This window comes from Zosterops lateralis (genome assembly GCF_965231275.1).
Source record: "Zosterops lateralis genome assembly, chromosome: 1".
Classification (NCBI taxonomy): domain Eukaryota; kingdom Metazoa; phylum Chordata; class Aves; order Passeriformes; family Zosteropidae; genus Zosterops; species Zosterops lateralis.
The window spans coordinates 17,460,048-17,487,761 of NC_139762.1; the positions used below are offsets into that span (position 1 = coordinate 17,460,048).

Here is a 27,714-nt window from a genome sequence, read left to right on the forward strand (position 1 = left end):
ACCTATCTCAGAACACCTGTGCACAGAAAAGAGAATCACCAGGATCCAACCTGCCCTAGGTGCTGACTGCAGCAGGAGATATGTAACCTTGCTCAGAGCCTGTCTGGCTATTTTACACTCAGAGGTGGCAAGACTGTCTTCCCTAGATAAGAGAGAAAAAATACCTATAACTTTTCTGCAAGTAATGGCAGGAGAGGAGAGTTGCTTCTCTCAAAGGCAAGGAGAAGTGTCTGCCTGGGAGAAATTGTCTGGACACTTCTTTAGCACTGTCACATCTGAGCTGAATGTTCTTCTCAGACTGAAACCACTCAAATCACTGTCACTAGTTTCAAGAATACCAGGATTCGGGATAGTTGTTGGACTTGGAAAGACCCTTTCTATTATTGCTACTGCATGAAGCTCTGGCACATCACACCGGTAATATTCTTGTGACTTGCCAATTGGAGTCGCTAACCCTTGTTTCAAAGTCTTTTATTTCTTCCACCGCCCCTTTCCCGTTTTCTAAACCAGCACACTAGAAAAGAAACACTTCAAAACGTACATCACTGTCGGTGTTTTGCTCTCAGATGGAAGAACAATGCATAATAGCAAAATAGCGACTGCGGCAGCTTCGGGGAAACACAAAAAAAGCCGATGACACCCAGAGGATGAAATGCAGGGGCGGGGCGGTGCCGGGAAGCGGCGGGGGGGGCACGGGGCCAGCGCCGGGCGCGGGGGCGCGGCCGAGGGGCTGCACTCCGCCGGGCCGGGGGGAACGGAGGGCAAGGGGGACACGAACCCGGGAACCGGGGGCGGGGCGCGGCGGGGGGAGCAGGGTCTGCCCGCCCGACCCCACGGACAGTCCCGGGGAGGCGGCGGAAGCCCCGCTGACTCACGGCGGGGGCGGTCCTGCCCGCAGAAAAAAGCCGGTCCAAAGTCCTGACGGGAAGAGGGATGCTCTGAACTCCTCTCCCTCTATCTCTCCTCTCGCTGTCCTGTCCTGTCCTGTCCCTCTCGTCTCCCCCGGCGCCGGCACAGAGCGCCCCGTCGGGTCCCGGCTGCAGCCCGTGCCCGCCCGGCCATGGCGGGGCCGCGGGAGCCCGCGGGGCGCTGCTCCTGCCGCAACACCGACTGCCTGGAGCGGCCGCTGCGCCGGCTCTTCCAAGCGCTGGCGAGCGGCGTGGCCGCCTGCCCCTGGCCCTTCGTGCTGCTGCCGCTGCTGCTGTCGGGCGGGCTGGGCGCCGGCTTCCTCTTCCTGCCGCGGCGGGAGGCGAACGACATCGAGCAGCAGTTCACGCCGACCCGGGGGCCCGCCAAGGCCGAGCGCGACTTCGTGCGGCGGCACTTCCCCCCCGACGACTCGGAGCGCTTCTCCGCCCCGCGCCTGCCCACCGAGGGCGCCTACGCCGCGCTCATCGCCGTGGCCGCGGACGGCGCCTCGGTGCTGGACCCGGCGCCCTGGGCGGAGCTGCGGCGGCTGAACGCGGCCGTGCACGACGCCGAGTACGAGCGGCTCTGCGCCCGCACCGCCGGCCGCTGCGCCGGCCCCAACCCGCTGCTGTCGCGGCCGGGCGATGCGGGGCCGCCCGCCCCGGGGAGCCTCCTCTTCCCCGTCAACGGCAGCGTCTTCCTGGGCACCGCGCTGGGCGGCGTGCAGACCGAGGGCGGGCGGGTGCGCTCGGCGCGGGCCGTGAAGCTGCTCTATTACCTGCGGGAGGACGGCCCCGAGGCGCGGGACAGCCGGCGGTGGCTGCAGCGCTTCCTGCGGGACATCTCGGCCAGAGTGGCGGACCTGCGCCTGGGCTCCCTTCAGGTAACACGGGCTGGGTTCGGCCGAGCCCGAGGTGTCCGGGCAGCGCCGTCGGGCGTGGAAAGGGAAGGAAAGGGGACGGCGGCGGGAGAAGGCGGGCGGGCTGCGAGGGCCGGGGCAATGCTCCTCTGCCGACGTGATGTTTGGCCTTGCCTGTGCGTGTGTACAAAGACCGAGAAGAAGAGGAAAAGTGCTTGATCGCTTCTTGTCGATTTGCGGCAGGTGACTTACTTTACCTCGCTGTCCAGACAACAGGAATTTGAAGGAAATACGAGTAGCGTCATCCCGCTCTTCTCCATAACATATTTCCTGACGATAACCTTTGCAGTCGTCTCTTGCCTAAGGTAAAACATCTCTAGGCTATGGCTGAATGAGCTGCGATCTTTGCTCTCCTTTACCTTCCTCAGCTGGTTTCTGTTTTGGCTGAGTGAAGGTGTTCCTGAAGCTGCAGACTTCTGGTGACATTCAATCGTAGACAAAATGTATTTCTTTGCTATTTCTTGTCTGTCTATAAAATTTCCCAACTGTTTAGATGGATTTCAGGGTAAGTACCAGATGAATACCTGAACAAGTGTTCAGTGGAGACATGGCCAGCTTGAATGCTCACCTCCTAGAGAAATTAATCTTCAGTCCAGTGCTGACTCCTGGAATCTCTCACAGCATCATTCCTTAGGTGTTCTTTTCAGACAAGGTATTGTCTGTGAAATATTTGACAAATAACTAAGATATTCCTTGAAATATTTTCAGACTGAGCTGTATAAGAAACAATATCTGGCTTGCAAGCTGTGGAGTGCTTTCTTCTGGCTTAGCTGTATTAAGCAGCTTTGGATTGATGCTCTTCTGTGGAGTGCCGTTTGTAGTCACTGTAGCAAATGCACCATTCCTCATTCTGGGTGAGTAGAAAAAGTGAGTTATATTGAGATACAAAGATCAGAGTGAAGTTAAAACAGCCTAATGGTGTCAGTCTTTTATGATGTGAATGTCAGATAATAGAGAATTTTCTCCTGAGGTGGGTGGAGGAGATATCCAGAGGTGCAGCCCCCTCAAAGCACCTACAGGTGGGGCAAGCCCCTCAGCCCAGCCCAGCTCAGCTCAGTGTGCCCACAGTGGGACCATGGGAGATGGGTTCTGGTGCAAGGGCAGCTTTTCCCAGAGGACAAGGCCTGATCTAGATCCACTGCTACAGCAGGAAAACTGTAAATGAGAGTGGTAAGGTTAGCACTTCTGGCATTGTTGTCGTGTCCCTGGAAATGTAGCCAGGGGAATTAATCCTCTGCAATATAACATCTGTGCACTAACCATTCTCATTCAGCTGCACGACTGAAGTGATGCACCATTTGTGCAAGCAGCTCCCCCAAAAACCCAAGGAAGTTGGTATCATTGCATCCTTGTTACACAGACTGCTTAACAGCCAGTGCTGAACTTTCCAAATACTGTTAGATAATGTTGCTGCAAACAAATGACTGCTTTTAAAATCCTTACTGGTCTCCTATTTGATACATTCATCTGAAGTTTTCTTGGGCTTGGTCTCATGCTGAGGAAAACACATGGAGCTCCCAGGTTGAGAGGTTGTGCATCATCCTGTGCTGTCCAATGCAAATGTTCCTTTGGGCTGGCATTGTTTCTTTGCTTTCTGCATAATTCCAATGCATTTTTATTTACTTTTGTTTGCTCATCAATTGCAGTGGCTCTGATTATCAAAAAGACCCTTCTGTATCCCTGGGAAAGGGTTTAAACCAGTCTCTTCAGATCATCAGAAATAACACACAGACTTCTGTCTTCCTTGTGTTAAAGCAAACAAATTCTCAGTGTATCAGAAGATTTGCTTTGAAGGCTTCTTGCTTTCTGAAGCAGCCAGGCTCACTGGCTCACAGTAGTACCTTTTGATGTCCTGTTTAATTCATCTTTGCATGTTTACTGGCAATTGCCTGTTCAGGTAGCAGGTAATGATTTCATCTCTTCTTCTGTGCTTGGCTAAATCTCACTCCGCTGCTGGTGCAGCCTTGCTTTCCCTTTGTGTGATTAATTTTCAGTGAATAGAAGAGCCCTTGACAACATGGCAAAATACTGAAAAGTGTGAGATAATAATCTTGAGAGTTTGCAGAGGTGAGAGAAGCCCATTAGCTCTTCATTTTTGGACTTCAGCTCACTTACTGTGGCATCTTAGCAAAAACCCAAAGCCAGGATCCAGTCTTCCTGGCAGGTTTTCCCAGGCACCCAGTAGGCAGTATTTGTGAGCGCATCAGTATAAATGTGAACAAAAATGAATAATAAATCATGAATAAGTGCTGGAAGATAAACTGCAGAAAAGTGGAGGGCAAAGAACATTAAAAAAAGTAAGGCACTGTAAAACTGGAATCACTCTCCTTCCGTATGCTAGCAACTGCTCTTCCTGCCCTCTGAAGGTAAACCAGAAATTACTGCTCTAAGTTGCTGCAGTGCTGAAGAAAAGATTCCAGAGATAATGGGGGATGCTTCCAGCAATAGAAATAGTTGAGCATCAGAATATGTGATGCTTTGAAATCTATGTCATCTGCATCAGCGGACATGCGGACAACAGCTACAAGACACTTATCAGAAATGCAGTAGGTGTGCTCAGTCCTTCAGCAGAGTCAGTGAGGGATCAACAAGCCATCAGGTCATCAGGAGGTGTTGGAAAGTAATACATTCAGCTACACACAAAGGATCTGTTTTCCTCATTCTCTTGTAACTTGCATTAGCGCTCGAGCAGTGTTAGAAGCTCAATGTAGTTTTTCAAGATTTTATGTGGAATGAAATATGATCAATATTGCTGTTTTGTTGGGTGTTGATGGAAGGTGCCATTTGCAGTGCAGCGTTAACAGTCTCTCCTCTTGCAGGGGTTGGCGTTGATGACATGTTCATCATGATTGCTTCCTGGGAACAAAGTTTAAGGAAGATAGAAAAATCCAACGTTAAATCTCTGCTGGCTGAGACTTACACAGAGGCAGCACTTTCTGTGACCATCACCACTCTCACAGACGTTTTGGCCTTCTTCATTGGCACCTGGACTGCTTTTCCATCCGTGAGGTCTTTTTGCCTCTATACGGGCACAGCTTTTGTCTTCTGCTATGTATATACCATGACCTTCTTTGGGGCAGTTCTGGTATTAAATCACAAAAGGGAGCAAGGGAACCGGCACTGGCTGACTTGTACGCGTGTGGACGTAGGTAAAGATCAGGCTGAGAGTTCCTGCTTGTACAATGCTTGCTGTATTGGCAGCTGTTCTAGGCAGCCATCTCAGCCAGAAGGTGAGCACCCAATGAGCATATTCTTTAAAAAGTATTACGGCCCTTTTGTTACAAACAAATGGGTCAAGCTGCTCATGGTGTTGCTGTACGGAGCATATTTGGGTGGCAGCATATATGGGTGTACTCAGATCAGGGAAGGCATCGATCTTCGAAATCTGGCAAGCGATGACTCCTACGTCATTCCATACTATGATGATGATGAGAAATACTTCTCCACATATGGACCCAGGGTCATGGTTGTCATTACTGAGAGTGTAGATTACTGGAATGAGTCGGTGCGTCTTGGCATTGAGAGCTGTGCACAGAATTTAGAGAACATTTCCTATGTAGACAAGAACTACTCAGAATCATGGCTGAGAGTATACACAGAACTTGCCGAAAGTGTTTCGATAAATATAAACAGTAAGACTGACTTCTTAAATGGCTTAACTACACTGTTCGAATTTTTTCCCAGTTTTGAGTGGGACATAAACAGGACTCAGGATGAAATAGAAGCTTCACGTTTCTTCATCCAGACAGTGAACGTGACATCAGCCGTGGATGAGAAGAATCTGGTCAATCAGTTACGAGAGGCAGCCAAGCAGTGCAGCATTCCGCTGCAGGTGTATCACGCAGCCTTCATCTACTATGACCAGTACCTGGTGATAGTGCAGAACACTGTCCAGAACGTTGTTGTTGCTGCCGGGGCGATGCTCGTTGTCTCGCTTCTGCTCATTCCCAACCCGCTGTGCTGCTTGTGGGTGACTTTTGCTATAGCCTCTGTTATAGTTGGCGTTGCTGGTTTCATGACGTTCTGGAACGTCAATCTCGATTCCATATCCATGATCAACCTGGTCATTTGCATTGGCTTTTCAGTGGATTTTTCTGCTCATATTTCCTATGCCTTTGTTACGAGTGGAGAGTCATCAGCCAATAAAAGGGCAATTGAAGCTCTGTCCCTGCTAGGTTACCCAGTACTACAAGGTGCAGTTTCTACAATATTAGGAGTAGTTGTCCTGGCTGCAGCCAACACCTACATCTTTAGGACATTCTTCAAGATCATGTTCCTTGTAATTTTATTTGGGGCTCTTCATGGTCTTGTTTTTATTCCAGTGTTTTTAACCTTTTTTGGAAACTTTGGCAGATCACCCAATACCAAATGTAAAAAACTTGAGCTTGAGAAATTATAAAGGTTGATTGTGAATAAGTTTAATGTGTTATAATTTATATTTATTATATGTAGGATCAAATGCAGTGACTGTCAGGGAGTATAAGACATGAAAAAAATGAAAGACAAAAAAAAAGAAAGACAACAGGAAAACAAAGGCTTCAGAAAAGCCAGGCAAGAAAAATAACAGAAGAAATTAAAGCTTAGAAATTGCATTTGCATTTCTCATTTTTGTGTCAATGTCTTAATGTTCTAAAATTTTTTTTTGTGTTTACTGAATGTATTAAACTTATTTAAACACTGACTACTGTGTCAGCTTAATGGATTACGTTACATGTTTGTCAGGACATGTTCACAGTGGGGAAGAGTAACTTCCACTGGACTGCATTTTCCACCTGTTTGCCTTGGTGCTGTAATTCATCCCAAAACTGAGCTGGAAGACAAGTTTTGCTGAAGAGACTCAAGCCTGGGTATTTTACAGCAAAATTACAAGAGGACAGAATTTTCTGAGACTGCAATAATTCATAAAATATGCTTAGGTTCCTAATGCACCTAAGGGTTGCACAAGCAACCCTAGGGGAAGACTCACCCTAAGCTGACTCCCATTTTCTATTCAAATCCTTTTCTTGGTGTCCTGTTCTCTAGCTAAGGTTGAATATCTGGTACCCTTAAGAAATTTATGTGTAGCTTCTGTTGGCTGCAGTTTGCAGAGGGATTATGTAATTATTGACTTTGCATGGACCTCTTGAGAAGCACCTTGGGGGATGCTGTGCCATGGTATGACAGGGTAAAGATTCCTGTGACTTCCGGCCTGTTTCATGAGACCCAGTAGACAGGGCAGGATCCTTCTGTTTCCTCCTGAACAGTTTTTGAAAGAGTAGTTTTTGAAAACTACTATTAAGCTTAGAACAAATCTGCTCCTGAGCTCAAAGTCAAAATCCCATGCTGAATCTCAGAATTACAGCCAGCAGCATTAGGTTTCCAGGACAGAGCACTAACCACAAAGCTAGATTTGGGAAAAAAACAAATGCACTAGAGTGCACAATCCCATGCACTGGAGTCCCCACTTTTCCCATTAACTGTTTCATGTCCATACTAGTGCTCTAATGGCAAATGTTCCAACCATTTACACACTGATGATGCTGTGGAAGAAGCAGATGAAGCTCTCACATTGGCCAGCGCCAAAGGCCTCTTAATAAACACATGTGAGTCATGGGTTTGGAAAATCTACTTCTGAGGGAAGTAGAGAGAACAGCCTATTTAAAGCAGGTACTCTCAGCTCTCATTGTGTTGTTTGGCCATGTTTTAGAAGAAAAAAGCTCTCCTTGCTTCTAGACTAAGTTTCCAAGCAGAGCAGTAGAGCAGAAAGTTAGGAATGGCTTAATTGTCAACTTCACACCCAGTTTAAAGGGTTAAGATTTAAAAAACTCTTCTGACATTTCAGCTGACTCAGGTCATCAGAGTAGGAAGGAGCCAGAAAGAGCAGGCCACAACTTTCACTGGAACTTTCCATTTGTTTTGTATTAAGCTTGCTGGTAGAATTCTGGCGTGTCAGTCTCAGGAATGCAGAAGATTCAGAATTATGTCCAAGTTTGAATTTCTTATTTTTATGTGCCACCCTGCTTGTGACCACTTCAGAACTATTTAAAAAGCAAAGTCTATCTAAGCACTTAACTCTGCCGCATTTTCAACAGCAGGAGATTCTTTCTACTTAAAGGGAACTGAGGTTATTCTCACCCTCTGAATGATTTCTGGAAGCTGCTTTTGTGGTTGTGATGTGTTGACCCTGCCTGGACACCAGGAGCCCACCAAAGCAAATGTCTCACTCTTAGCTGGATAGGGAAAACATGGCAAAAGGCCTGCGGGTTAAGATGAAAGCAGGGAGAGATCACTCACCACTTACCATCACAGGCAAAACAGTTCTGACTCAGAAAAATTAGTTTAGTGCCAATCAAATTAGAAATAAAACCAATCTTAACACCACCTCTTCCCCTACCCCTCTTCCTTCCTGTTCTCAACTTCACTTCCACTTATCTCCCCCCATCATGCAGTAAGAGCAGGGTGGGGGTGGGACAGGAACTGGGGCTGTGGTCAATTCAGCACAGGTTTTCTCTGCCACTCCTCCCTCCTCAGGGCAAGGACTGCTCTCACTGTAACCCTGTTACATCTCCCTCACTGACCTTAGTGTCTGCACAGCTGTTTCTCTCTCATGCTCACTCCTCCCTCTCTGGCTGTAGGTGTTCTAGGGCAGAGCTTCTTCCCTTTAAGTGTGTTACCTCAGAGGTTCTATCACAGGGGCTGAAAGGCTCAGCCTTGGACAGGAGCAGGTTCTCCTGGAGCTGTCTGCCAGTGCTCTATTGGACAGAGATAAGCTTCTGGCATCTTCTCCCAAATGTCACCCATGTAGCCTCCTCACTACAAAAACCCTGCCACACAAACCAATCCCGTATTATCCTATCTCTGCCCAATAAATATGAAAGGAGAAATTCCAGCTCCTAGATGCTCCCAAAAAGAGCACCAGAGATCAAATCCAATGCCTCAACAGACATGTTTGCTGGAAACCTCACATATGTTACACACACAAAACCAACTAGGAATGACAGTAAACTCTTCAGTAACACTTATGCTGCTAAATAGGCTAGAAAGCAAAGATAGCCATAAAGTGCAAAGGCTAATCTTGTAATAATCTTTAATGACCCAGTGATACATCACTATTTTTTTCCTTTTTGACACTATCCTATGCATATAGAAGTTTTTGAACAAGAAAAGTAAGTTGGACTTCATGGATGTGCCCCGGCAAACAAGATCATTCAATATAAATTTTAGTAACTTCGAACAAGAAAAAGTTTTTGCTTCTCTTTCTAAGTGCAAATTCACATTATTTAGCTGGAAAAGATCCCTCTCAAGTCCCACTACTGAAGCAGCAATTGAAAAAATGTGTGAATTTCTAGGGAGAACATTCCCTAGAAATCTCATTTATAGAGTGCAATTTTGCCATAATTCTTCAATTTATTTACAATTTTAAATGTTTTATATACCTCAATTTACATACTAAGGAACTTGGTATTACATTTTATAGCAATTTACAATGAATAAGAAGAAAACCAATGTGCATAATTAAAATTAACCTTTATTACTCCAAAAACAGATGCCAAATATGCGGTATATTTCTGTTTCTGTTGGTGTATTTCTGAAATACATGTACAACTGTAACTAGTCAGCCTAGACGTTTCCTATGCTGTTTTATAACATTTGGAATTTCTCCCACGCTGAGAGGGATGCCACTAGAGTAAGCTGACAAAAACAGGCAAAAAGAAAGTTGATCTTGTTTTGAAAGGGGAAAAAAAATCCACATGTGCTCTTAATGAAAAAAACTAAGTTATAATCAAGCATTACACTCAGAAAATTCTAAAACACTGTATTACTTCTAGTTTTAGGTGCAGCTACCAGTTTCCATTCACATTTATTGGCATCAGCCCAACTATTTTAATGTCCAAGTATGGCAACCCTCAACATTAACATGCTAACACATGCCCTCTCTGCAACAGAAGCTTGTAATCCCATAATGCTACAACTGATTGTGCAGAAGGATTATGACCAAGATGTGTTATTCCCAAAAAAAGTTCTACAAGATCAGAGGAATATTGGCATATAATTGCTAGCCATCACTTTCACTTGATTGGAAACTGCTCCTGTTTTCAAAACCTTTTTTGTATTTTCTTCAAATTTCCCAAGGTTTCTGTAAGGATTGAAAGAAATGGTTTTATTTCCCTACTTCTACCATAGACTGGGAATGTTGTTTGAAACAACACATGCTTCAAACATTTTCTGAATTACTCTTCAGTGAGCAATGTTGTCCTCTTCAAAGAGATTATCTGTTGGATTATCAAACGCCTGTACATAGTATTAATAGAAACTAGTTCTGTAGAATTTCTAGCAGTGTAAAAGCACTGTCTTGAAAGCACTGTCATCTGTCTACTGCAGTAATAAAAATTTTAAGAAACTTGTCAGCAGCACATCAGAGGTCACAGGTATTTCTCTTATCCCTGCTATGGTTCTACCCAAAACATGGTCCAAAGAGGCTTAGACACATTTAGCCTGTTGTTTTTGCATTAAAATTTCTCTCCCAGCCATACATGTGTGTACTTTAACCCCAAAAGTACTGGAAATATGACCAGTAACATTTTTGTCAAGCATGGTGCTCCCACAGTGTAGCTTGTTCGTTCTTTGAGATGTTTTGTTACATTTCTAAATCAGAAATGTCTTTAAAAGTGGTCTCTAGCCTCAGAGTATGAGCAATAGCTACACGGCATACTACTGCTTTACATCTCAGTCTATCGCTCTTCATAACACATTCCAGAGCACAGATTGTGGGGTCTCACTTCAAACACACATGCAGCAGCACAGCCCAGGAAGCTGTGCCAACACACACCAGTGTATCTGCATGTTTTTCTTCTCAGCTTCAACATATTTGATTGAATCAAAATGCTGAATTCAACCCTGAGATTTATCCTTCTGAATAACTTCTTGTGCGAAGAGTATGAGGAGCAGAGGATGAGGAATTTGCTTTATTTTGTGTCTTATTCTGATGAGACACAACAAATAGATGAGTAACAGGAGCTCACAAGAGACAGACTAATATTAAAATGACACTAATGCCATACACACATCAGGAAGAGGAAGAAAGGCTTTGCTGCGTAAGACTACTGCATTGCTAGATGTACATTCTTCAAATTATCAGTTACATATCCCAGAAGTTATCATCTTACTTCTAGTTTTTTCCCCTCTAGAACAATTTGGATTTCTTTGGCATCCAAAGTCTCATATTTCAATAAAGCTTCTGCTAAATTCTTGTGTTCTTTTGCATGAGTCTTCAGGATGTTCTTTGCTCGCTCATAGGAGTCCTAATTTGAAGAACAGGTAGAAGGAGATTTTAAGACTTTACAACAAAAACAACAGCAAGACTATGCTTTAAAAATTGTTTCCAGGTAAATATAGCTTGAGACAAACATTTAAAGTTGTGCCTTATGTTTCAAAGCTAGCACAGCTCCTTACTCACAAAGCTTTAAAATATAGCTGACATAATTAATGAAAAACAACCAAACACTTTATGCCACCTGTGCATTTTGCACACATAGGGCTAAAAACAAAATTCTGAGACAAACCTTAGTATTGTTACATATGACTTAGAAGACTTACTAGATTTGAAAGTTTCCTGATTTTTATAGCAATTTTTTTTTCACTATGAGCAAAGCTACAGCATTCACAGATTGTTCCTCAAGGACTAGCCTTTTTTAATATTTATAAAACTCAAAATACTATGTAGTTTCAGAAAGCTGAAAGCTACCAGCTACTGAAAGTCGCCAGTTGCTGCAAGTAGATGCACACTGCCAGCATTACCAGCTTCAACTTTTAGTTCTACCCTGGTAGTTCTCAAAAGGCCAAGTCAGTTTAAAAACAACTACAGCAGAAGTGTTATCCATTTAAATGTTATAAGTAATTCTCCTGCTTGTACCAAACTAAGTCAGATTACTGGAACAGTGATTATGAAGTTCAGTGATTATGAAATGTTCCAGACTTCCCTAAGCATCTGACACTTATCACTGTGAGGAACAGGATACTGAAGGCAACACTCTGATCTGATATAGCCATTTCTGTGATTTTATACAAAATTACTTATCTTGGGAGCTATGAAATGTGAAAGTAACATAAAATAGCCACATCTGTTCTAAAATAATTTGTAGCCATACTTTCCCTGTGAATTGAATAGGAAAAATACAAATCCCGACCAAATACAGGAGAGGTGTATTAAAAAGCTCAACATCACCAACTTATTTTGATATGCAGAGATTCAAAGTTGCAGCTACATTAAATACTTGGGAATACTTCCATCCTTTTGTGTATTTTTACCAGTACAGATCACTTAAATGTCTTAAGCAAGCAAGCAGGTGTTCAATTCACCTGCTTGTGAATGGCATGTGTGAAGTGTGTGAAGTATGAGAGTGGAGGGGGAGAGGCTCTTACCCGTAGAAGTGTCCTCACTTCCTGTTCAATTGCAGACTGGGTTTCAGGGCTGACTTTCCCAGTATCAGTGTAGGTCATAACACCAAGCTAAACAATAACAAAAGTATCTTTAGCTTGCCACTGTTGGAGGAATATACATAAAACTCTCTACAGTTTCAGCACCTGTTGCTTCTGCAGGCAAACAAAATCATGAGTCAAATGCCTCACAAAGTGCTTTAAGCAGAAGCGAAACAAGAAGCCTATTCATCAACCATGTAGGTACTGCAGAATTCTGTTTCAATAGGTCACAGTATAGATCCTAATTAGGCACTTTATTACTTAAAAACCAAAACAAAATGCCTACACTACTAATACTTGATGGACAATCAACATGACTAAAGAAGCTTCCAAAGAAAATCTAGAAAACTTACTGTTGTTACCCCCTTTGCCCTCCCAGACTCTGAATTATCCTCAATTCCAAAATGTCTGGCTTTATTATAACTATTTCCTGGAGATATTAGAAAATTTCAATGCAATTTTAAAATGAAAATCCTGTGAGGTAATTTTTTGAACTGTCAAATATACAGGTTTTCTAGTTGAGCTCTCTATAGCAGACCAGGTCATAAGGCTTACTCTTTTTGTGAAAATTACTTACCCTAATCTCAGAGATCACTGACAGACAAACAGGATTTAGCTACAGAACAGAACTTGGTTTAGCTCCATATAAATATTAAAGGATTGATGATACTACCTTCTCACTCATGCCAAATCGAGTCACCATCAGTTTTGCAATTTTAGTAGCATTGTCAAAATCACTGGAGGCACCTGGAGCATAAACAGATCTAAAGTTACATTACTGAAATCCCATTAAATATGCCAGTCCATAGTCTTGATCAGAAACTCTTAACTGCCAATCAGCTGACCTGTTGTGATATGATCACTTCCAAATATGAGCTCTTCTGCTACTCGTCCTCCCATACAGACATCCATCTGTGCGAGCAACTGGGATCTAGTTTCACTCCATCTGTCATTTTCTGGGAGCAAAGATACCTGTAAGATACAGACCTGTGGTCAGGTAACATAAACCGAAGCAGTACTGAAGTAATCTCAAAAATATTGTTTCTATCTGAAGCAGATAAAGATTATGTAACACTTCACATGCTCTGGCCTGCCTCTAGTATATGCATTCATCAGGATTGCTTGGATGTGCTCAGTCGAACCACTGGAACAGCCTCCTCAGATCCTGAGCACCCCATCAATGTGAGCAACTTACACCTACTTCCAGAAGAAACAGAACAACCCATTCTATCAATTTCTCCTTATTTCTTACACTTGGACTGAGTACAAATCAACTCGCCCAGAGGATTCAGACCAGTGGTTTTTATTAACTGAACACATTAACTTGAAGTTCAACAGGAAGAAACATAATAGAAATATTTTTCTGTTCAAATGCTTGGTAGATAAAGGCAAATCAGAAAAACTTATGGATATCTATGCAAAAAACAAGGTATGTAACTGAAGAAGTTTTAAAAAGCCAAACTGGACAAAGAACAATCTGATAAAAGATGTCTGTGTTAAAAGTACAGTTGAGCTTCTACGTACCAGTCCTTCAGATGTACTTCAACATTTTGCAGTGGGGTGCTATTTCAACTGCAGCAGAATCAAACTTATATTTCTCCTTCCTTGTACATGTGAACTGTTATACTAGTGCATGGTAATTTATTACAAAATGAAGAAAGAAAGCTTTTTATCACACTGAAAAGATGACCTTGGGTTTTCCAAGAGATTGCTCATAACTGAATATTTCAACAGACTAAAGTATTCATTAACAATCACAGCAAATAGCATTGTTACAAACTCCTCTACACCACCAAACCAACATAAAAATAAAACTTAATAAAGAAAAATTAATAAACTAAATGATTTTTTTTAAAACTAAAGAAGCTGGATGAAGAAACACTCACGTGTCCCAGTGTTGTTCCTCGTGTCATGATTGTGGCCTTGTTGATTGGCATTGCATCCTTGGTGTAATAGGCAATGATCGCATGTCCAGACTCATGGTAAGCTGTGATGGTTTTGTTCTTCTCATCAATTTCTACACTTCTACGTTCAGGCCCTTAAACAGAGGAACATTAATTTAATCTTTTTGTACAGCTGGCCACCACAATCCACACATTACATACACTCAGAGCACAAAGCAGCCGAGGAACAGCACGTGATCAAAGGGAACTAACTCTTAAGTGCAAAATGTTTACGAGTCAGATTGTAATGCATAAAAATGGACCCAAACATTATTCTACAGACAAGGTGCTTTTAAAGTACTAGATTTAAAATGCAGTCTAAAAATCTGAGAAAACTGCATTTCTTCTCTCAAGCATGAACAGACCAGATTTATAGTGGTTATGTCTAAGATTTGTGCTACAACATGAGAAGTGAAACAGAAGTTCCAGGTTTCTAGTCATAGGTAGAGGAAGGATAAGAAATCAAGCCAGTGCCTCCCTCCAGGCTGAAGTATGACATGCAGCATTTTTAACTTTAACAATGGTATGAAATTTTAAAGAACGTATGCCACACTAGATTTTACATACCACCCACTGGTTGCAAAAAGTTCTATTCAGAAATAACTAATAAGAAACTTTATTTGTTTAAAAAAAAAAAAAAAAAAAAAAAAAAAAATCTTCCTCCAATCCCATGATAAAAAAACCAAACCAAACAAAAACTACAACAGAAAACCCACCAACCAACCAAACAAAACCCACAGCGCAACAATCCAAAAACCACCACCATAAAAACCTTCACTATTTCCCTACAAAAGGGAAAACAAGACTTCATCACATGAGAATAGCTCTGTGTATTGTAATATACACATATGTCTTTCATGTAAAATCCTACCCATTAGAATTTTGTCCTTGGAGAACTCTAGTTCTTTCATGGTTACCATATCTTTTCCATCAACAGCTGCCTTTAGGGCAGCTTGATTTACAAGGTTTTCAAGCTCTGCTCCAGAAAATCCTACTGTGCCTCGTGCAATTATTTCTGGATCAACAGCTGTAGAGGAAGAAAAAAACCAAAACAAAGCCATTTTATTAGAGTCCGTATTGTTCCTGAAATTTTAAGCAAGAATCATATTCTATTAAAATTATGCATTAAACAAAACACAACCAACAAAAAAATCAGTTTTAAAAGAAATTAAGCCTAATTCTCAAGACACTATGAACTCCTAGGGACTAGAGAGAAACACTATATATGAGACAAATTTTACATTCTTTATTGATGCAGAAAAGCCACAACTGGAATAAGAGACTAATATGAAGGGGCTGATCCAGTATAGAAACTGTTACACAAGAAGATATTACAGTAAAATATTTACTTACATGGGTCATACTTGATTTTATTAAGGTACCACTTCAGAATTTCTGTGCGACCTCTTACATCAGGCTTGGGAACAGTAACTTGCATATCAAAGCGACCAGGACGTATTAGAGCACTAAAGGAAATAACTGTTTAGTACATTGGCTCAAAAATGCTGCAGTAAATTTACTAATGTCTATCAAGGACCAAAAATCCATTGCTGTTTCTAAAGATATCCACACAGATTATTGTCTTGTGCACAATGCAAAAAATATGTTTTTGCTATCTGCTTGTAAAAAGACATCTGAAAGATATTTATTGAAACTCATTTTTAAAGGGCTTTTTGCATTTCAAAATTTTGCATTGTGAACAAGGAATGCAATTTAGCTGAAAAACTCACAGAAATTTCAAATGTTTAAAAACATTATTTCTCCGTATTTAACTCTGCAACCTATTAAATGCCAAAACCTGGCCAATACACATCATTTTTAAGCTGAAAAACTCCAGCTATGACACTGTAGTACTTCAAGATTATCATAAGCAACTTTGTGTAGTAAAAAAAAACCCCTGCAACAAAACCAATCTGTAAAACAAGCAAACGCATTATACTCACTTGTCCAATGCTTCAGGGAAGTTTGTTGCACCAATAATAACAACACCTTCATTTGGTTTAAAGCTGTGTGGAAAATAAAGTGTGAGGGTTTTTTCTAAACACAGAATTTACAATTTTGTCAATAACTACTGCTACTGACCTCACTGGCCAGTCAAAAACATGCTTTCATACTACCAACATGTGATCCAAGAATGACCATGTTTAATCCAGCAACCGGTTAAAAACATGGTCTAATCTCATAGTTGAGTTTCTTTCTTTAGAGATATAACAAGGCTAAAAAACCTGAGAAATTATTTAAAATAAACAGCAACTATTGTGCAAATACAACTCAAAAGCTTCTATATTCCATTAATGCGACTGTTGGCAGTACTAGGAAATAGCCATAAGCATATTAAATATATATCTTTAAAAGCATTACCAAATAATTACACAAAATGTCCAAGCTGTCAAGAAAAAGTTCACCCACATATCCAAAATACCAGTCAGTCAAGCACCTTCTGTGCCCTCAGAAACCATATATTTACCCATCCATTTCAGCAAGGAGTTGATTAATGGTCTGTCTTGAATAGGGGTGCATTGGAGATTCAATTCTCTTCCCACCAACAGAGTCCAATTCATCAATGAAAATAACACAGGGTGCATTTGCTTTTGCTTCCCCTGACAAAAGGAAAATAGCAGAAGGAGTCTTGAACCACACAAAGGAACAGGCAGTGTATCAGGTAGTTTAGCATTCTACTCTTTCTGTTATTCTTGGATTATAAAGTGTTGTATTAGACATCATCAAAACTGTTTTGCCTAAAAAAGAGGAAATAGAATCTTTATTCTCTTTATCTCGCCATATCAAAAATGTATCTCCCCATCAGCTTATTCTTATCATGCTACAAGAAATCACTAGTAAAATAAACTATGAAATTGTCATATTTTGTATGAACTTCCTACAAGAGTTTATTTTATAGGCCTGGGTAGAGAATATTTGCCTATTAAATAAAAACAATATGAAATGTGATGAGCCTCAACATCAACTTACTTTAATAGAACTTGCTTGTCATTTTACAGAAAAGGGTTCACTCTCAACAGGTATTAAACCACAAAATAAAAATGCACTAATAAATGTGAAGACCATCAATTGGTACATGCACACCAGGATGCAATTCATCTCACCCTCCCCGACATATCTGTAACATTAATATTAATGTACAAGTCAGCCATCTACACTTCTGTAGTCAACAGCAGGAAATACATTTTTAAGGTCTACATGTATTATATTTTGTATCTCATCCACATAAAGTCACTTTTCTTCTACAAATACAAACTACTTTGTACATTGTATGTATCTGACCCTATCAATCTTACATTTAAGAGGGAAGCTGGATTTTCTCCTCCCCAATAATATTGTCACACTTAAAATAGAAGTCTCTTTTGTGAAAGTTATAAAATCTAAAGGTTAGTTTTAAAAGTTTTGTTACCACACCCTTTATTCTGTGCCTGTTGATGGGGCTGAGAAAGGAAATCTCAGCTTATTACCATGCCATGATGCCATAAAGCTTTGATTTAGAAAAAACTTGAGAAGATTAACACATCTTTTTTATCTTAAATTTACAACAATTTGTGTATGACTAATTAAGTTACAACTCCAAATATTTAATTTAGTTTATAGAACATTACATTTCTAATTAAATTACTACTTCTCTCGGGACCATTGTAAAATCAGTTATAAGTGAAACTGTAACTTCATGTGACGGTTAGGAAGATTCTACAGTTAACTGATGCTCACAGAATTGTGACTTTTACCTACACAATTAAAGCTTTGTTCATTAGCCACATACAGTACTACTTTACAGTAACCAAAACTGTAACTAATCAAGCCCTGTAAACTACACTGAATACTTCATCTTGAACGTGAAAAGATTTCAGACCCATGATATTTAACTTACTGAACAGGCTTCGGATGCGACTGGCTCCCACACCAACAAACATCTCATCAAACTCCGACCCGGACGCGTAATAAAATGGAACATCAGCTTCACCAGCCACAGCCCGTGCAAGAAGTGTCTTGCCAGTACCAGGTGGTCCAACTAACAAAATGCCTAAATGACAAACAAACAAACAAAAAAAACCTTTAACAAAACCAACACAACCATACAGTCTTCTTATAAGAGTAGTTTCTTCTATGCATTAGAAGAAATAACGCACATTTGTCTCCAAAAAGCTGTTAAGATCCTGTTTCAGGTACGGCTCATTACTGCCAGTGTGAAGGACCTTCCTTGCAACAAATCTAGATTACAATTTGATCCATATTTAAACAGAGACTTGCGAGACCATCAAAACAGAAGCCTGAAGTATTCTGCAAATTTACTGTCAAGTTTAGTAGCTAAATTTCTAACAGTGTTTGCTTCAAACTGACATTTTCCTGGCTGTTTCTGTGGAATCTTTTTTTTTTTTCTTAATTAAATCCTTCCAAGTAACTGTCTTTAAACAGTTAGAGCACTAACAAGAAGCAGATTTCTCAGGTCTGCACATTTCAGATTCACATGGATTTCTACTATGATCTTAATCATCCTTTTACATGAAAACATTTGTTTCTGAACTATCTAAAGAAGTTAGGAAGCACTAAAAGTGCAAAAAGCCATAAGGAAGAAATAAAGGCCTTTCAGGAGTTAATAAACTCCCCTGCTGTACAGGACAAAGTATAACTGTTCATTAGTTCAATAACAGAAGAAGGCACAGTAAATTTTGTCTAACTCCAAAATTTTCATTTGCACAATACATGAAGAAACAGTAATAAACTAGGCTGTAAAGTAGTCAGTACAGGACATGCCTTGCAGCCGTGGCTAAACAAGTTTTTCACTTCTGCTGAGCAATGATTCTTACCTTTTGGAAGTTTACCTCCTAATACAGTAAATTTGTGAGGGTTTTTCAGAAATTCCACAACTTCTTGCAACTCCTGCTTAGCTTCTTCAACCTGTACATGAAAAACATGCCACAAATATAACTAAGCATTTAAAAAATACTGCACATTTTTATAGGTAAGTTTTGCATTACAGATTAATTGTGTATTGGTCAAAAATACAAACAGAAAAAGATTAAAGTTTACCACAGAATTTGTGTGGATACCAATACCTAATTCAACCTATCCTAAAATTGCATGTCTATGTAAACAGTAAACTTAATAACAGTGAAGGAACAAACAAACAGTTTAAGACCAGATCTGACTAAAGAAAATAAATACAAAACCAAAAATTCTACATCAAGATATTAGTCTTATTAATTAAAAAGAGATTAATTCTATCTATTTCTCCAAGGAGAAGGGAAGGGGGAGGCCCTCATTCTGCCACTAACAGTTAAAGAACAATTGAACAGAAAAAAACAGAGGTATCCCATCAGCAGTGACACACCCACTTCTTTCCAGGAATCTCCATATCTCCTGTCCCAATAACACTGCCTGAAAGAGATAGTACTAAGAGAGAAAGGATCAAATGGCATTTATCATCATCTTATATCAATTAACTTCTGCAAAAGGTAGATTAACATTGATATTTATGGCCTGTCATTTGCTATTTTAGTCTTTGGAAATGGCATTCTGCAAGTGGAGAGTGCACCTTTTGTAAGGTATTAAATGCCACAAAAACAAAAGCAGAAAAAGTGGTTAAAACCTTTCTTCATCTTGGAGTGGCCAATGCACATAAAGCTTCAGTTCATACAAAGAAATTTCTTGAACAGCGTAAGACATTCATAATGATTAGTTAAACATCAGACTAATAATAGTTACTTAAAACAAGAACTTGCATATATTTTACTTATGATCTTACCCCTTTAACATGCTCGAAGGTGACATTTTTCAACTGGATTGGATCAACTGCTGCATCAAAGATACTTGATGTTCGAAAGCGTACTAAGAGCAAACAGCAGATGACGAACAACAAATTTACACACAATGTCATTTCATTGCAAGACTGTGCTGCACCTGAGCTCATGCCAGTAAGACACTGACCTTACACCTGCCCTTTTGACAGAGCATGTGTTCATTTACAAGTGTCCGGCAGGAGTAAGATTTATGTTTCAAAAAAAGAAAAAAATCTTTAAAATATTTGCAGTTAATTCAGTGATATGCTTTTTAGTCGTGTGGTACAGAAAGCTCTTTATTCAGAAGCATGTAAACAAAGCCAGAACTTCTTCCTCAATGTTTTTACACATATCCTAAACTTTCTTGAGACCCAGGTGGTAACTTAGCATCAAATTGAATGTCTGCAGTTACATTAGCTCAGCTTTTTGATTGTTCCACTATTTCCAATAGTTTTCTCAAGATGGTGATTTAGCAAAGCAAGTTCCTAGTTGCTATAAACTAGGCTGTGAGTACAGATTGAAAATGCAAACCATCTTGCTGATCTAGATAACACATCATTTAAATTGAAAATCATAAAATTAAATTAAATGAAATTAAAATTAAATTAAAATGAAAATCATGAAATTAAATTGAAATGCATAATTAGTGACCAGTCTGACTTCTCTGGTTCCATGTAACTGCTTCACCAAAAGAAATAAAGTAATTACACTGATACAGATGACATTTTTGTCTTCATAAATGTTTTTGTCACACTGTCATCTGAAAGGCTGTAGCCAGAAGCAGTAAATAACTCTTAGGATAACTTTTCAGTGTACTCATAAAACCAAAACATAACGTCAAAACATATTTAACTTATGCTAAACCTGCTGGAAGAAACAATGCAAGTGAAATAGTGTGGAAAAAAAAGTTAACTAACCAGCATCAGAAAAGGAACCTTTCCCAGGTAAAAATGATGAATATATAGCAAGATAAAAACAAAGAACGAAGAGAAAGAAAGAAAGCAAACGTGATCTTCTTAAGGAATCTGTAAAAGAAAATAAAAACATATTTAACATGGGCTAAAATAAACACTTTCTAATTACAAAGATAAGATATGTAAATTAAAACAACTTACCAAGTGTTTTTTGTAGGAATACCTGTGCTTTCAAAAAGCCTTCTGCAAAACCAGTTTTAAAAGCATCCTGGTGTGCCTCCGGGATGTTTTTTGTTTTCATTAGTGCATCTAAGTTTTCAACATCAATTCTTCGCTTTCTCAGGATAAAACCCTGCGATATTTTCCAAAGCAGTGTTAGTATACACCAAGTTTTCATAAACAGTTAACCTACCATCTGGCTAACATGGGTGATAGGAAAAAAAGAAAATTACAACAGCATGTAATTCATGTGCTATTGTCCTGGGTACAGGCCAGTAGCTCAAGTGTGGAACCCCCATGATCTGAACATGGATGTTCCCATTTTTGCTGAGCTATTCAGTTTTGGAGCCCCCCTGGATCCCAGTTTCAAAGTGAAAACGCAGCCTAAGACAGATCTGTACACAGCCAGCTTTGTTCACTGGCTTCAGCAGGACTTACTAGCTTAAGCTTGCTTTATTTCCAATTGCAAAATATCTTTACAAGTATCATTTTGATGGAGCTTAAGCAAATACATCTCATATGCCCTGTCAAATTTCAGAGCAGCAGGGCATGGAGCTAGCTCTGGTTTATCTTCATGCACAGTACACCTAGTCCACAGATGAAATAAACCACACAGGCCTAGAAGAAGGGAAGAGTTCAAAGAATTTACACACACAGTAAAATGAAAAGCCCTAATTAGCCTGACTTGTGTACAACCAATTAGAAGCAGAGTGTACTCGGGTTAACTTGGTTTCATTAGTGCTTTGGATAATTATCTGCTGACTTGAAAACATACATTCTTGTGTGTTAAACTCGCTGTATTTCTGCTTAAAGAAATAAATCTTTTGACTGGAAGTTATTTTTAGTTTATATTCTGTTTTAGAAACAGAATATAAAGAATTTAATTTCTAGAGTTAAAGCCATAGATATTTGCTGAAACTGCTCTCCTAAAAATTCAAATAATCTCATTATTAGTAACATATGAAGCAAATCTATGCATTAATAAGAAAAAACAATAAACTGCCATTAGTTCAAGTTTTTGAATTAAGAAATCTTTTCATGCTAGTGAAAGAAAACAGTCCAGTAAATTTTGAAGATTTATTCAAGAGAAATAGGTGGTCTGAGTAAGCCCAAAACAACTTAATGTTACTCATATTTACCTTCAAAATTGAAGAAAGTGAACTTTTTGTTTCCGTGAATTGATCAGATGTTGACTGCAGACGTCTTGCTCTTGATCTCAGTGTCTTGAAGTTCCGTGTCTGTATGTAAACTTTACATAGTAAGAACAAACAGAAGTTAAAACCTAATTATTACTACCAGTACAAAAAATAAGATTTAAGAAATTTCAGAAACTATTAAATGAAAGAATATGGAATATAATCTTCCCAACATATCCACTGTACTGTGAATGGATAATTATGTCATCACAAACCCTATTTGTGGTCTGACCTCACAAGCAAACTTCTAACTGTTTCACCTGAAATTTCCTGTTAAAATAATCAGGGTTCCTGTTGTAAATTACAGCTAATTGGCCGACTCAGGGAAGAGAAGCCATTCAGACAATTAAATCCAGGCAGTCTGACAAACATGAAACATCCAGAAGCAAATTCAGAAGGATGAGAATAATGGTTTGTGAGCTCTGCTGGTAAGGTGCCCTGAGGAGATCCAGAATGGCTTCAGTGTGCTGTTAACTTTGGAAGTGACAAAAGAAATGAGACTATTTAATCACAGTGAGCTTATGGAACTCTAAGTCATCTCTTGCCACATCAGAATCCTAGTGATAGATATTCTACCACAAGCAAGGAATATTTTTCTTCTTTCACTACTAAGTTTCAAAATAAACACCAATTAGATTGGTTTCACTAGGCTTTTTGTTATTCAAGAACAGCACTGGATAAAAAGAACTTCTGCATTTGACCCTTGAGCCCTGCTCAAAAAGGTCTAACATTCGATCAGGTAGCTCTGGACCTTGTCCAGCTCAGTTTGGAAAATCTCCAAGGCTTAAGACAACCAAATTTCTTCAGACAATCTGTTTCAGAACTTAGCCAGTCTCACTGTGAAAATTTTCAAACCAGTTTTATTTTATATGCTTTTACTTGGGATTGCTGCCTCTTCTTTTGAGATGGATGTGAGAAGGGCAACTGATATGGCTCCAACAACAATTGGATCAACTCCTTGCCTTCTATTCTGCTAAGACCTCAGATCCTCCAGCTTCCCCCCTATATGAAATGCTTAAAAATCCGCACCCTTCCTTGTGACCCATCACTGGGCTATCTCCATGTTGTCAGCATTTCTCTTCGCCACAGCATACAAACATAGATATATCTAGAGGCAGCATCAGAAAAACTGAATTTAGGACAATACCTGAACTTCCTGAACTGTTGATTATGTTCCCACTAATGCTGCCAGTCACCCAATCTCTCAGAAAATTCAACAAGATGAGTACTGAATTCAGCATATTTATTGATTCAAAAATAGTCACCTCATCTGTGGTCTTTCAAGATTATGATCCACAAATACTGACATCTTGGAACATGGTGTTTACCAACTTTGGGAAACACAATACTCAAATGCAAAAAACTTCATGATTTAAAGTGTTAATATAGACATAAGTTTCTCTGGGAAGCTTACTTGTATTTCCTGAGTGATGCCTCCACAACAAATGCAAAATTACTTTTCCAGATTAGACAAATTCTATAGAGACTAAACCCAGTGTAGTTAAATGCTTTATACCTGGCCAGGACCGAATGTCTGAACAGAAATTTTGGAGGGGATTAGGATGTTGTCCATACAAACAAGATGAGCGTAAAGCACTGAAAACATCCACAAAACCTGCAAAAAGATACAATGAAGTGTAAACACACCCCATCTTAAATGGCATCTCAACAGTATTTCTTGCACAGAAGTTCTTTTAGTTTTTTAAACACTAATTCTATTTTACTGCAGTATTCCAGGCATTCTTAATTAAACAAATTACCAGAACATCTATCAAAGGTTTGAAGCATTCCAAAGAATTTGTTTGCTTTCAGGCAACTGTCATTGAACTATTTTTTTTGTAACTCACAACACAATGCGATTTAATATTTTTTCTCTAATAGCAGCCCTGCAATATTATTTTTAACACTCCTTCTCTCTATTGCAGTACTATATAGGCACTATCTCAAATGCCAGCTCCATACTTCTTTTTCTAATACATTCTTAAGCATCTGCAATGGTCTCACTTCCTTCATTTTAGACTAATCCCAACAAAACATCTTCACCTGCAAGGAACTACTTTTATTTCAGCAATGAAATACTCTACATGGAGTGCTCACAGTTTGCCACCCTAAATTCCTTTCTAGTTCATATCTTCACATAGCATTGCTTGAAGCAAAAAACTGATAAAAATGTAAACTGGAGATGTCTGTGACATAAGTAGATTAGCAAAATCTAATGTCTCAGTGAAACAAATTGGTGGAAAATTCACAGCTCAGGCTCATCATTAGGAGAAATGCCTTTGTACTACAGCTGAGTTCAGAAACGTTTAACGGCAACCAACTTGAAATCTGAAGAAACAATTTGTTGAATATTCTGAATTTCCCAAGTTCACAGAGACAAGCTACATACAACAAACATACATTAATACTCTTTTTATTAAATACATTTAACTACAAATTATCTACAGCACAAGAGATTAAACTAAATAACAACTGTATTCACCTTTATAATTTAACTCTCATAAACACTCCACTCAAACATACCATGCTTATTTTCAAAGAAGGACTGAGCAGAGACGTATGACGTGTGCCATTGCGAGGAGACTTTGCTTTCTGTGCAATAGCCAGGAAGTAGCCTGTTCACCAACTCTCTGAACTGGTTAGCTTTCAAATCAGACAATCCCAGATCTCTTAAATTTCTAAATACAGACTGAAAAATAGAAATAAATGTTCAAAATTTACATAAGATTACCCTAGGGAAAAAAATTTCCCAGTAGCACCAAAACCAAATATAGACTGCAAAAAAACAAACAAAGCAAACAAACAAAAGAAACCCACAAAAACCCAACAATGGAATCACAACACAGTGGTGAGCAACTGAGTACAACCCATGCTGATTGCCACAATTCTGCAGTTACTGAGAGATTACATGGTTTTCCTCCCAAAAAAGTGCTTAGTTATCAGCTCGTAAGAAATAAGTTCTATGAGAAGTAGTAATACCTAATACTACTTGGCACTGTGTTTTAACTTTCAATGTCAAAAGCAAGAAATACCCAATGATAATGAAAGAACAGAAAAATAAAACTGAACATGAAAATATGCCATTTGATCTCTCAAAAACCTTCAATGCATCTTAAGTGACAGTCCCCATTTTCTCACAAGCAATAATGAAGCAAACTTTGCTAGAACTTGAAAGAAAAAGATACTATAGGGTTTATTAACAGAAAACTTATTGCTACTTGACAGAAAGAACCATTAAACTGGAAATGAAAACAAATCCTTTTCCTCATTTGCAAAGTATTACTGAGACAAGTAGCAGCTCTTTTTTTAAATAAAATACCGTATTTTTATAGAATCCTTACTGGCAGAACACTAACTGACTGCAGTTCTGCCAAGAAGATACATTCTACATGTTAACACCCTGTTTTGTTTAGTAACATTATTTTACAGACCAGTCAAATATTACATTCACTTGAACTATATTTATAGTTTAACATCAGTTTAATTTCAGTTAAACCATCACTTTTTCAAAAGGTTTTTTGTACCTCGCTCCTCTGAGGATCATGCTCTGGGGAGGTGTCCCTCTGAATAGGCTGTATAGATGCTTTGCTGGCAGAAGTTGTGGAGCTTTTTGGTGAATGAAAGGCATTGATAAGGTGACTCAAAGGAACAGTAGCCTGGAAAAAAAAATAGATAAAGATTTAAGCTTGTTTAAACTATTTAAACATACTTCTGTTCCAAACTCTTAACTTATCACTGCATGTCTTGTACACTGCCTTTTAACGGAGGACTCAATTACAAGCCACATGATCTTCAACTCCACAGTGTTAGCTGATAACTCTTTTTAAAGAGAAAAAAAGAGAAAGTTTAAGCATGTACAACAGATTAGAAACTCATATTTTTATCTCTAAAGCAATACTTTTATAACTCGAATTATCTAAACTTTTTCTTGCATTATTGTACGCTATTCCCAAATGTTGCCTTTATGTTTTCTTCCTTAGGATCGTATTTTCAGCTTAACGACCAAAATGAAACTACACAAAGCACACAGTCAGATTTGCAGTTCAGCAGCATCCAGCCAACTCTACCTCATAAAACAGTACAAAAACCCAGGTGCTCCAGGTATCAGGGCTCCTCCTCTTAACACATGGCTACATCTCTTGTGACCATATGGGACAAATAACCCCAGCAGTTCCAAACGTCCTCAGACTCAGTACACATCACTAGGAAGGAGCTGGGACACAACCAGCTGGAATGATCCCTGATTGCAATACCTGATTGAAGCATAACTGGGATGTCTGTGAATGCCCTTCTGCAAGGACTACCATCTTTGCATTGACTAGACAGAAGATCAAAAGAGACAATGCTGTGAGACATGAGAACAGCCTCATAATTAATTGTCCAAAGTTGTAATTAGACTCAAGAGTTTGTGGTAAAACGATAAAGAGTCTAGAGGTCAAAGCCAACATCCCAACCACTAACCAAACTTTCTGTCCGCATTTCCCACCCTGGTTGAATGACACATTCCTAGAAACATACAAATTCTTCCATTTCACTGCTCTAATGAAAACTTTAAACATATTCTCCACATGGGGAAAGAACAATCAAATCCCACTGTGGAATCAGACTATCACACACTAATACATATCTTATAAATAAAACCAAAACCAACCACTGGTTCAGATCAAAGTCCATAAAACACAGCAGTCCCATCAGACTCACTGTCTAATTAACGCCGCCTTCCCGATGGCGTTCTGACTGTTCCGTGGAACAAATTACCGACGGCTTTCCCTCTACTAACTCTTCTAAGTCATTTCCTTTTGGCTTTCACAACAACCCGTTAAAATTAACAGCGTAGTTTAACTGTAGTAACACACGTCACCACCTCCTGTTTCTGCTACAAAAACAGACACTAAAAAGCGCCATCTAAGAATATTTCGTCATTTCAGAATGCTTTTACTCTTTACAAGCTTTTACAGCGCCTTCCTCTCTCCTCCATTTATCTATCTTTTTTCCTCGGTGCGGACCCCACACGGCCGTAGCCCCCCCCGCTCCTCTCCTCTCCCCGCCGCGGCCGCGCTGACGCCCAAAGCCCCGGGAACGTGGCAGGCAGGACTCGGCTCCTCCCGCCGCAACCCGCCACCCCCGGGCCCTCCGAGCGCCTCCGCCGGGACGCGGAGCGAGCCCCTGCCGGAGAGCGGGCCCGGGGCGGGGAGAACCGGACACAGAACCGGACACAGAACCGCACACAGCACCGCCGGAGCACCCCGCCGGCCCCTCACCTGCGGCTGCACGGTGGAGAAGGAAAACATCCTCCCGGCGGAGCGGAGGGCGGCCGCAGGTGCCCCTTCCGCCTCCCAGCCCAGCCGCAGGAGCCCGCCCGCTGTAGCC

General features: G+C 40.1%; 2 protein-coding genes across 2 annotated transcripts; one reads left to right on the plus strand and one right to left on the minus strand.

The window, feature by feature from the left end:
* The first annotated feature begins 931 nt into the window (after positions 1-931).
* PTCHD3 (patched domain containing 3) lies at positions 932-6,509 on the plus strand. Its single transcript, XM_083858123.1, has 4 exons — positions 932-1,792; positions 2,012-2,133; positions 2,537-2,682; positions 4,648-6,509. The coding sequence occupies exons 1-4, from the start codon at positions 1,061-1,063 to the stop codon at positions 6,225-6,227; spliced, it is 2,580 nt and encodes an 859-aa protein (XP_083714249.1). The 5' UTR covers positions 932-1,060; the 3' UTR covers positions 6,228-6,509.
* Positions 6,510-9,315: 2,806 nt separating this feature from the next.
* YME1L1 (YME1 like 1 ATPase) lies at positions 9,316-27,714 on the minus strand. The gene is made up of 19 exons (XM_083858112.1): positions 27,606-27,714; positions 25,869-26,000; positions 24,868-25,033; positions 23,861-23,959; positions 22,288-22,397; positions 21,131-21,281; positions 20,933-21,040; positions 19,982-20,064; positions 19,044-19,134; positions 18,107-18,259; positions 16,697-16,829; positions 16,173-16,235; positions 15,583-15,695; positions 15,101-15,256; positions 14,173-14,324; positions 13,132-13,258; positions 12,960-13,033; positions 12,230-12,316; positions 9,316-11,109 (listed from the first exon to the last, which is right to left on the minus strand). Exons 1-19 carry the CDS (start codon positions 27,633-27,635, stop codon positions 10,966-10,968), a joined length of 2,172 nt encoding a protein of 723 aa, XP_083714238.1. The 5' UTR covers positions 27,636-27,714; the 3' UTR covers positions 9,316-10,965.

Excerpts from the sequence above, each read along its gene's own strand:
- PTCHD3 (XM_083858123.1), top strand. The coding sequence starts at position 1,061 with ATGGCGGGGCCGCGGGAGCCCGCGGGGCGCTGCTCCTGCCGCAACACC. Across the intron at positions 2,134-2,536 it reads GCAGTCGTCTCTTGCCTAAG|ACTGAGCTGTATAAGAAACA; the intron begins GTAAAACATCTC and ends AAATATTTTCAG. Across the intron at positions 2,683-4,647 it reads TGCACCATTCCTCATTCTGG|GGGTTGGCGTTGATGACATG; the intron begins GTGAGTAGAAAA and ends CTCCTCTTGCAG.
- YME1L1 (XM_083858112.1), bottom strand. The coding sequence starts at position 27,635 with ATGTTTTCCTTCTCCACCGTGCAGCCGCAG. Across the intron at positions 15,257-15,582 it reads TAAAATCAAGTATGACCCAT|CTGTTGATCCAGAAATAATT; the intron begins GTAAGTAAATAT and ends CTTCCTCTACAG. Across the intron at positions 13,034-13,131 it reads AAGTGATCATATCACAACAG|GTGCCTCCAGTGATTTTGAC; the intron begins GTCAGCTGATTG and ends TTTATGCTCCAG.